General features: G+C 43.5%; 1 protein-coding gene across 3 annotated transcripts in view; it reads right to left on the reverse strand.

Annotated features, from left to right (window-relative positions):
- Positions 1 to 2334, reverse strand: part of VEZT (vezatin, adherens junctions transmembrane protein) — a 34349-nt gene extending 32015 nt beyond the window's left edge. For 2 of the 3 annotated variants that reach the window (XM_075274464.1, XM_075274463.1), the window contains exon 1: positions 2252 to 2309. In XM_075274464.1, the coding sequence (XP_075130565.1) occupies positions 2252 to 2305 (54 nt within the window). In that variant the 5' untranslated portion in view covers positions 2306 to 2309. Of the gene's footprint in view, positions 1 to 2251 lie in introns of all 3 variants that reach the window. The other variant, XM_075274465.1, reaches the window with a different exon arrangement.
- Between the last annotated feature and the right edge of the window lie 9569 nt (positions 2335 to 11903).

Genomic DNA, 11903 nt, shown 5'->3' on the forward strand with positions numbered 1-11903 from the left:
CTGTCTTGTGTCTTCCCCTCTTTATTTACTTTATTGTCCTGTTATCTGTATCTTCATATTCATGTTTTGGGCTCCCCTCTTGTGGGCCTACTTATTTTATCAATGCTTTACCTGCTTATTTTTCTTGTATAAAAAAAAGTTATAAAAATTGCAATTGAAAAATAAATAAATTGAAGAGTCCATATAGTTTAAACTATAAAGATGTGTAATATAACTGAAGATGGTCAGAGTGAGACCATTAAGGACCCTGAGAGATTCATACGCACTTGTAGGTGCTTTGCATTCACAACAAAACATTTCCATTAGCTTACCTCGCCATGGACAGAATTTGAAAGCATGAAAATTATATGGAAATTACTCGTCTGCTCTTCCAATATATTCTTTCCTATTATGGTGCCTGTGGTTCCATTTGGAGATTTGTACTACCTCTGATATCTGAATGCTAGGCACTAATAGCCAAGGATTTTCAAGGGGTTTGGAGATATGGGAGGGGTGCAAACTAAATTATCATCTATGGTCAAAAGAAGTTTGATGCTGTTAGGCCATATTGAGAAATTTAAGGTAAATGTTTAGCGCAATAGCGTGACCAATAATCGCCAGTTTTACTTGTGATTCCTTCAATTAGATTAGTATATGGAATTGCACTGCTCTTTTTTTTTTTTTGCAACTTGAATTTGCTCTTGCAGCTCTCTTGGGCTCGAAATGCAACTTAATTCACTAACATGAGTCGCGGCCAAAATCACTGTGTAGTCCTAGCCCAATAGTTCTTCTACAGCTACAGAGTACAAGGTAAAGGAATACTGGCCAATATATAAAATAACTACAGTTATTAATAATGGACACTAAAAGAGCCGTCAAAAATCTGTTAAAAGCCTATTGATTTCAAAGGAATTTGATCTGTTCATTATCACCTGTTCTCGCCAAATCCATCACAGGTCCATTATTTTGGTGGACATAAGGTGGGGTGCAGGACTTTTGGGTCTATTGAAAATAACAAACTTATTATGGGTGTGAAGCGTCTTATTTTTTTTCTATGGCTAACAGATGGTAAAGGACAGTCGTCCATTATACTGTCTATTTTTTCTGCTCATGCTCAGAAAGCAGAACAAAAAAAACAGACGGTATAAAAACAGACATTAACTGATACATTAAGTGGATCAATTAAAAAAATCTGACACATTAAGTTAGTGTCCATTATGATGGGCGTCTTTTTAGCGTGAGCTAACCCTTACTATTACTAGTATTATTTTTAATACACCTCAGAATTCACCTTACTCAATTATTAATCTTGCACTGCATTATAGTCTTGAGTTGATGGCTTCAGAGCTGTAATCTCTGTGTGCACAGGTGATTTGCATTATGGGGAGTGGAGTCTGTACTACTGTAATCTGACTTAAGAAAAACCTAACTGATCCACTGCATTGCAGGAGCTTAGCCAAGATGTTAGGGATGTGTCTAATGGAAAGCTTGTCAAGTGTTAGCAATGACAACCAGCTGAACTTTGAATGCAGCTCTGGAATATAACACAAGTTGCAATACACATGCTGCAGAATGTCAGGTCCATGAATGATCAGGATTGTGGATTAAATTGGTGGCCAAACAGGACAAGATCCAGAAGAATGCTCAGACTTCATCCAAGGCTTGTAAGGTGGATGTGGCATGAAGTTCAGTCTTCTGTGGTCACAGTGATAACCCTCAATGGAGATGATGTGATTATTCATCATGGAAGCATTGCCAATGCCTGGCCAGATCTTCTGTATTAACAATGACTATGTGAGTTCTAGTTCCATATTTTGCATGTGTAGTGCAGCAGATGAACTTTCTAATACTGGTTGTATATCAGAATAATCATCTAATCACTGCCTACCTTAAAGGAATTGTCCAGTTTAGACAACTCCATCCCAGATTGTGGGTCCACAGACACATGCAGGAGTGTCACATCACACACGACATAGCACTATGTGCGCAGATAGCGTCAGGTAAATATACTGAAGGCTGTAGACATAGAGGTAGAGAAATCGTGTGAAGTGCAACCTCAGATCAGCGATCCACAAGTGCACAACTCCTAATGTACACACATGGTATACAGGCGGCGTGACAAAGATCATTCAGCTGTCATTCTGACTATACGGCTCCTTCAAGACAGCGGCCCCGCGGTGGTCACTGTGAGACCCAGCAGTACCGGGCGGCAATGCCCCGGCCATACACCCGCACACTGCTAAACAACACTACACAGGCTATTGTCACCCACCTCAAACACCACTTCTTCATCAAACTCCGCAGTCATTGCTGTCCGCCATGCCATACAGCGCGGCACTCTGGGAAACTGAGTCCACAGCCAGTGATGTCACTATAGAAGCTGATACACGTAGCTGCCGACTGGGACTACACTTCCCGAAGAGCAACGCGGCTCCTCCGCTCAGGCCGCTTAGTACAGTCTTATCGCTGTACGAGGGCTGTGAATATGGCTATTGTGCTGGCGGCTCCTACGGAGATCTGTGTAAAGCATAGCGGTGGCAATGTGATATTGCCATGGAGCACTCACCATGGGTCACTCAATAGAGGACAGCAGTGGTATCAGTGGTACACCTTTGTATATGACAACGCCATGGCCTGGGGGCAAAGGTTAAAGGGATTGTCCAATATCAGTACATAAATGTTATTGTTTGTCTAATGAAAAGTTGTACAATTTCCCAATGTGCTTTCTGCATCAATTCGTCACAGTTTTCTAGATCTATGCTTGCTGCTATTCATTCTACTTACTGTCAGTGAATAAAAACCAGTCTATGGTCATGTGATGTACAGTCCATGGTCATGTGATGTACAGTCCATGGTCATGTGATGTACAGTCCATGGTCATGTGATGTACAGTCCATGGTCATGTGATGTACAGTCCATGGTCATGTGATGGATAAACAGGTGCACTGCACAATAATCAGCCATCTGCCTGGTAACGCGTTGTGCACCTTTATGTTTATTACATGACCATGTGGACATAACATCTGCAGCAATATCTGCCTATTCCATGTGTATGGATACCTTGTGCGTACCTGCAGAGGATGAACCACATATCCCTTGATTCACATTTACTAAGACTGTCGTTTTTATGTCAGAGTGAAGGAGACCACAGCAATTTACAATAACAGCTAAGGCTAGGTTCACACTTGTACCAGGTTCACTGGGGTATCCCGAATGACGGAGAGCCCATCTGCCAAAACAGCAGTCACCCAAGGACCCCGTAGATTCTAATCTGGTCTGCCACGTTTCTGTCTGATTTTCAATGAAGGCTTTTCTCTCCGCCAATTCTGAGTGGAATCTGTGGAGACTCCTATGGGACTCTAACGCAAATGGGAGCTTAGCCCTAGTGGATAACATTTCCACGAATCTCATCCACGTGCTGTGACTAAAACCCAGAGGATAAAGTGACTTTCAATGCAGCATGTCAATTACTGCAGATTTTACCCATGGATTTCAACATATGCACTGCAAAGGGAGAACTAAAGAGAAATGTGCAAGTCATGTTTGATGCAATGATTTCACGGTGAGAAAGAGAATTTTTGACTCAACCTCAAACCATTATTTTTATCACATAAAGAGATTACATATCTCTGGGCTACATCATTACACTGTAAATGCTGGGAATCTGAACTTTATGCCCAATCATGAGAATGGGTTCTGGTATTGCTCTATGGCCCCTTCTCCGGCTGTGCAGGGAATGCACTACGACCCCCATTACTATCATACATTTGCACTTTGGTACCCTGCACGGCCAACGGCGGACCATTGTGCATGGAAAATCTGTGAAGGGCAACTAAACAAGCTCTGCAAGTGCTTCATTCTATGGATAAGTTCACAAGGGGTTCTTTGAACCAGAACCTGAGGCGGAGACCACCTCAGGTTCCGGTCCAAAATACAGGTAGCCGCGCACACTCCACTCCGGATTAGGCAAATCGGCCTGAAGAATAAGCATCTCGCTTCTTTTTACGGGAGCCGGAACAAACAGCTCCTGGAAAAAAGACCTGACCGGCTCCCATTGATTTCAATGGGAGTCGTCGTTTTGGTCAGGATTTTGAGGCGGATACGGTCTCAAAACCCTGACTAAAAAACCCTGTGGGAACTTACAATTGTCAAGGACATGTTTCAGCCCTTCTACCTCTGATCGGTGTCTTCCAAATTAAGAGTGTGCGCTGGTACCACGGACACAGAATAATTCACAATATAGTCAATTATCAGTTTCCTTGCGCACAGAGCTACTCGCGGCAGGTGTACCAGAGTAGACTGTCTCACAAGCATTTATTGTTATCTTATAGAGAATATGTTTGACCAATCATCATTGTACTCGTAGCATTATGCGGCAGACATGGTCCAATCATCTTTTTTGGTGTAACAACTGAAGAATGTCTTTGTGATATTCCTCGGACTCTCTGCGCAGGCTCAAGTCTTACTCCTTATCATATACTGTTTCTTGATACTTTGCACAAACTTGCTTTGGCATGGCGCCCAGTGTCTTCTCATTCTTCTCATATCAGAAAATAGTTTACCTCGGCGCAAACAAAAGGACATTATTAAAGAGGACCTTTCACCACTTTTGGGCACATGCAGTGTTATATACTGCCAGAAAGCCGACAGTGCGCTGAAATCAGCGCACTGTCGGCTTTCGCGATCTGTGCCCGGTGTAAAGAGCTTACGGTGCTGGTACCGTAGTGCTCTATGGTCAAAAGGGCGTTTCTGACAGTTAGCCAGAGACGTCCTTCTGCCTCGCGGCGCCTATCGCGCTGTGCTGTGGAGCCGGGAGGAACGCCCCCTCCCTCTCCTGATAATACTCGTCTATGGATGAGCTGTGTGAGCAGAGGGAGGGGGCGTTCCTCCCCGCTCCACAGTACAGCGCGATTGGCGCCGCGAGGCAGAAGGACGTCTCTGGCTAATGGTCAGAAACGCCCTTCTGACCATAGAGCACTACGGTACCGGCACTGTAAGCTCTTTACACCGGGCACAGATCGGGAAAGCCGACAGTGCGCTGAATTCAGCGCACTGTCAGCTTTCCAGCAGTATATAACACTGCATGTGCCCAAAAGTGGTGAAAGGTCCTCTTTAACGAGTATATGTTCCCCATAGACTATAGGACACATCTATTGAATATCTTGTTTCATAGTCCCATATCTACCGTATATCTAGCTTGAGATCATGTGAAATGTTTTATATCTCAAAATAGGTGTAGAATGTACCTGTGAACATATGTTGTACGAAATTGCTTTATTATTAGAATTTTCTAATGGGTTGTATTGTTTTTCAATCATACTGCATATTTATTATATGATATTTATTATATGTCAAACTTACACATATTCTACACTTACCTTAACAGTGTTATTGAATCGGTCCGACATCTGACATTTCCATTCCATTCATCAATAAGAGAATATTAACGTCCAGTGGGCTCTTGATATACTTCTGTATAAGAGGATATGTCGGTGTGTGATGTTCATCTTCACTCCGGGAACGTACTTAGGAGCATCAATGAGAACGTGTCATCCAATAGAAAAAGCGGAGTTTGATCACGTGATTTATTTATGTACATGCGCATTCCCATATTCTGTTCAGGAAGTGGCCATCTTTGAGTAGGGCATTTTTCAACTGTGGGGATATTCCACTGGAGTTAACCCGTTGCGTGTATACAGGTAGAAAAATTGTCACAGTCCATTTGGGTGTTATTGTACTTTGCATTTTATATTTCAAACTCTAGCATTGTGTCAGTTAATGTTTGTTAAATGTATATATTGTATGTTGTATCTCATATCTCAGTTTTTCTATATTGGGTAATTTTGTGTCTATGCATTTCTTGTGAGGATATGTTTATTATGATCTATGTGTAATAGAGTGTTGTTTTTAACATATGTGTATTACGATTATTTTGTGTGTTTTTTGTTTTTGGTTTTAACTATGTATGTGCTTGGTGTCTCCTTTGTGTTAACATCTGTTGTGTTAACATCTAATGGGTTTGTTATATTGAGTCAATCACCTGTGTTGGGGTGTGTTCAGATACTATATCAGGGGAGACACAAAGCGGAAGTGATCAGACTTCGACAAAGGAACTAATCCGAAACGCGTCAGTCTGACGCCCATGCTCCTGTTGAGATGTGTGCTGTCATATATGTTATGTTATTTTAAATAATAAAGAAGAATTTTTCAATTTTCCACGAAACCTGGCTGGAATCAACTTCTATTTTGGATTTCCTCATTGCCAAGCTCCGAGCCGAGGGAGTGTATTCCGAGCTGAGCTTCTGAATTGGGTGGAAAAAAACTACATGTTGGAGATTGATTTGATGCTGCGAGTTGGCTGAGTATAAATTCCGTTTCCCCCATTTCCTCTATGTTAACACCCTAAGGACTGGATGTCTTGACAGTCAGACTCCTGCTGTTTACAAAAGTGATAGTGTATCATGTGTGTTAACATTTATGTATATTGTTTTGTTTCAAATCTGACAAGTGACGACAAAAGTTAAAAATAAATACACGCCAAATACATGCATGAGGCCTGGTTCACATCTGTGTTCGGTATTCTGTTCGGGGACTCTGCTTGGGGACCTCCCGAATGGAAACCTATACGCATTAAAAAGCGGTTAGCTAACAAACCACACGGACCCATAAACTATAATAGGGTCTGTATAGTTTCCGCACAAATCATGCAGAGACATATCATATCAGATCATACAGACATTTTTTTTTAAAATAATTTTTGCCCAGAGAACCCCTTTAAAGGGATTGTCCCATGAAAAGCATCCTATCTATACTGCTAGTTTATGTGGATTTAAGACTTTTCCACTACCAATATGCATTAAAGGGGATCCATCAGCAAAATCATGCTGATAGAGCCCCACATATGCGTGCATAGCCTTTAAAAAGGCTATTCAGGCACCGTAAAAGTTATATTAAACTACCCCCCCCCCCCCCCCCGTTTTAAAATAATAACCTAAAAAAGAATGTGCTCTACTTACGGATCGTGCACACTGGGCGGGCATTCAGGGTGTGTCTTCATCTTCGTCCATGCCTCTTCTTCCTCCGATGTCCTCCGTTCCCGTCCTCCTCCGGCGCTCGCGAACGGACGTTGATAAAAAAAAAAATAGCCTGGGCGCATGCGCAGTAGCCGTAGTAGAAGCCGCATGCTAGTGCGCATGCGCCTAGGCTATTTTTTTTTATATCAGTGTCCGTTTGCGAGCGCCGGAGGAAGACGGGACCGGAGGACATCAGAGGAAGAAGAGGCGTGGACGAAGATGAAGACACACCCTGAATGCCCGCCCAGGGTGCACGATCCATAAGTAGATCACATTCTTTTTTAGGTTATTATTTTAAATCGGGAAGGGGGGGGTGGGGTGGTAGTTTAATATAACTTACGGTGCCTGAATAGCCTTTTTAAAGGCTATGCATGCATATGTGGGGCTCTATCAGCATGATTTTGCTGATGGATCCCCTTTAATGCATATTGGTTTCCGTTTGGGGGGTTCCCAAGCGGACTCCCTGAACGGAATACCGAATGCAGATGTGAACTGGGCCTAAGCTACTTAGTAAATAATAGTCAATGTACTAGTATATACAAAGTAAGGGTGCATTCACACTGAGTAAACGCTAGCTTATTCTGAACGTAAAACACGTTCAGAATAAGCGGCGTCTAAAGCAGCTCCATTCATTTCTATGGGAGCGGGGATACGAGCGCTCCCCATAGAAATGAATGGGCTGCTTCTTTCACTCCGTGCAGTCCCATTGAAGTGAATGGGGAGTGCCGGCGTATACGGCAAGCTCTGCTCATGCCGGAGCGTACACGCCGGCACTCCCCATTCACTTCAATGGGACTGCACGGAGTGAAAGAAGCAGCCCATTCATTTCTATGGGGAGCGCTCGTATCCCCGCTCCCATAGAAATGAATGGAGCTGCTTTAGACGCCGCTTATTCTGAACGTGTTTTACGTTCAGAATAAGCTAGCGTTTACTCAGTGTGAATTCACCCTAATTTAGACAGGACAAGTCTAGCGCTTACTTAGCTTATATGCAAGAGAAAAATTAAAAAAAGGCTTCTTTGTTTGTGGTCTTCATATAGTACACAATGCGGTTGTTATTTATGCTAAGCATAGATAAGCGATACACTAAAAATACATAGCATAACAATATGGGCCAATATACTTTGTTGCAGTACACTACATTGACATTATGCTATGGTGTATTTTGGTGATTTGGTAATTTTGGTATTTGGTGGAGACAGCATGCTTTGGACTATTATAGGATGAGGACATTTATTATTAATAATAATACATTTTATTTGTATAGCGCCAACGTATTCTGCAGCACTGTACAGTTTGCAGGGTTCAAGTACAGACAAAACAGATACATTACAAAGAAATAGTCATTTCACATTTTTTTGCACACCTAAATGTGATCTTCATATATAGAACATTCTTGTTCTTGCAAACATCACTTAAAGAGGACCTTTCATGGTTTGGGGCACAGGCAGTCTTATATACTGCTGGAAAGCCAACAGTGCGCTGAATTCAGCGCACTGTCGGCTTTCACAATTTGTGCCCCGGGTGAAGAGCTAGCGGCCCTGATACCGTAGCTCTTTACAGTCAGAAGGGCGTTTCCTATTGCGCTTTGCTGTGTGAGCGGGGAGGAACGCCCCCTCCCCTCCTGATAATACTCGTTCTATGGATGAGCACTGTGAGCATTCCTCCCCGCTCACACAGCGCTATTGGTGCTGCTTGTACAGAAGGACGTTCCTGACAGAGTGTTAGAAACGCCCTTCTGACTGTGAAGAGCTACGGTACTGGGACCGCTAGCTCTTCACCCGGGGCACAGATCGTGAAAGCCAACAGTGCACTCAATTCAGTGCACTGTCAGCTTTCCAGCAGTATATAGAACTGCCTGTGCCCCAAACCATGAAAGGTCTACTTTAAAGCCCCACTTTGTCCAAATTCATTATGTCATAGTCCTATAGTACAGGGCTTACTAATGTAAATTGAACATTGCAATCACTCACTGGGTGCATTGTTCATATATTTAGTCTTCAAATGCGTCCCCTGGCTGGTCATGTGATCAGCAGAATGAGCTACCGAGTCAAACATTAGTCACAAGTCATTTTTCTATGTAAGTCTAAGTCTAGTTCTATGTAAGTCTATGAAAGCCTTCTGGTTTGTGTTTGAATTGACAGGTTGGACCCGTCAGTTCTGGCTGGACCGTTCACAGGCTAAGGCTGGATTCACACTAGTGTTTGGTGTCAATTCAGGGATTCCGTCCCCCATCCCACTTGAAAATGTAGTAAGAAAGGTTTGCATTTTTCGAGCAGAAACCCAGTGGACCCCATTAAAGTCTCCGCAGATAGCTGCTATTTAAAGGGGCTTTATCACTGGGAAAAGTCATTTTTAACTAATCACATCCTTGTATAGCCTTTAGAAATGCTATTCCACACGTACTTTTAGGGTAAGTTCTCACTATGTAACGTGCCGCGCAATGTGGCACGTATACGGCGTGTGAGAGTTTGCGCGCCGTAAACGCTCCAATTGATTTCAATGGGAGTTAGGATCGTATACGCTGTGTTATTTTGCGGCCGCAAAATCACGGCTGCAAAATAACGCAGCGTATACGATCCTAACTCCCATTGAAATCAATGGGAGCATATACGGCGCGCAAAGTCTCACACGCCGTATATGTGCCACATTACGCGGCACGTTACTCCGTGTGAACGCACCCTTAGTATGTAGATTGCCTCAGTGGTTTCTGAATAAGTGAGTTTTTATTCATATGCTAATGAGCTTCCAGCCAGCACAGGAAGTTCCCAGCAGCACTCTTCCCTGCTATTTTCTCCTATGTGTGTGTGCAAACAGGAAGCTGAGTCATCATCAGCAGCAGCCTGTGCTGTATACTCCCATAGGAAAAAATAGCAAAGGGGGAGCACAATGCATCGTGCACTCAGTCTAATTAGCATATGAATAAAAACGGACTTATTCAGAAACCACTGAGGCAATTTACATATTAAAGATACATGTGGAATAGCCTTTCTAAAGGCTATACAAGGATGTGAAGCAGATTGAGTTTTTGTAATTGCGGCATTTCTGCAGTAGATTTTTTTTTCTGCAATGTGTGGATGGGATTAGCCAGAATGCCATCTACTTTGCAGGTAATGTACTTTTAATCTATTTACTTAAAAGGGCTCTATCACTGGGAAAAGTCATTTTTAACTAATCATACCTTTGCATAGCCTTTAGAAAGTCTATTTCACACCTACCTATAGTATGTAGATTGCCTCAGTGGTTTCTGAATAAGTCCGATTTTATTCATATGCTAATGAGCTTCCAGCCAGCTCAGGAAGTTCCCAGCAGCCTCCTCTCTTCTATTATCTCCTATGTGTGTGAGGCAAACAGGAAGCTGAGTCATCATCAGCAGCAGCCTCCCATAGAAAACAATGACAAAGGGGGTGCACGATGTATCGTGCACCAGTCTAATTAGAAAATGAATAAAAACGGACTTATTCAGAACCAACTGAGGCAATCTACAAACTAAAGGTAGGTGTGAAATAGCCTCTCTAAAGGCTATGCAAAGATGTGATTAGTTAAAAATGACTTTTCCTAGTGATAGAGCCCCTTTAAAAAAAATTTTTTTACCTTTGTCCAGATTGCCGGGGCAGTCATGTGACCGCCCCAGGCACATTTTCAGATTTTCTGGTGACACTCCATTTCCACGTTTCTTGAAAACCTAACATCACCAATAATACCCACACCTTCCTCTTCTAGGTATGAAACGTCACTTCCTTTATTTCTGCCACCGCCTGCCAATACAGCCGGTGAGAACGTGAAGAGGAGAAAGAACGGGCCTCCCATACATGCGCAATAATGCCGGAGTGGAGGCTGTGTCCACCAGGCAGATGAGTTAGATACAGGTTAATAAAGGGGACAGGTTAATTTGTGATGGACCATTATATTATTATTATATAGGGCCACTACTGCTGCGTTTTTGATCCTGGTTCCTGCCCACAGCCGCTTGTGGAGGCCGCTGCGAGCAGGAGCAGGGGGATCAGTAAATAAGGCCGCGGGACCCACAAACACTATTATTATACTGGGGGGGGTCTTTTCAGACCCCCAAGTATAATGGGAAGGTAAGAGAACATAAAAAAACATTGTTACTTATCTCTCTGCGCTCCAGGCAGGCTTCAGGTGTACTTGAGTGACATCCCTGACGTTGCGACGCAGGCCCGGATCACGTGACGTGTCATACGTCATTGAAGATTGCTGACATCAACTGGGATCACATCAGAACAATGGATAGGTAAGTAACAGTGTTTCTTATGTTTTCATCCTCCCCTGGGTCCCCGATTATTATACTCTGGGGTCTGGGGAAATTAATGTCCACTATGGGGCAATAATAGTGTGTGCAGGCGCCACTATGGGGAAATAATAGTGTGTGCAGGGGCCATTATGGGGCATAATAGTGTGTAAAGGAATGCACAGGGGTGGTAGCATTCGGTCGTGTTCTTCGGCGGCAGTCAGAAGTTCCCCAATGTCAAAAGTTCAGCACGGGGACCGCCATTCCTAGTTACACCACTGGACCCACCAATGTGTAAAAACATCCCTGGTAGTTGGAGATGCTGTGGGCTATCTGTATTTGGAGCAGTGAGTGTCCTGTGCCCTGCACCACTCTCTAGAGGCAGGGATTCCCTGGTGCGCTGCCATACTCCCGTGTGGGCCAGTCCTAGCCTGTGTATACTTCATATACAGTAGTATACACTGTGCTAGCGGCAGTCAATCTGTCAGTCCTGACTCGAGGAGGGTGAGCAGTGTTTGCCTGTGACGTCACGCAGGCACTCCCTCCACCTCCCTCTTTACCATAGTGGGAAGCGGCATCTTCCAGCTCCGCCAGGCGGCC

Source organism: Leptodactylus fuscus, chromosome 5 (assembly GCF_031893055.1).
Source record: "Leptodactylus fuscus isolate aLepFus1 chromosome 5, aLepFus1.hap2, whole genome shotgun sequence".
In the NCBI taxonomy this organism is placed as follows: domain Eukaryota; kingdom Metazoa; phylum Chordata; class Amphibia; order Anura; family Leptodactylidae; genus Leptodactylus; species Leptodactylus fuscus.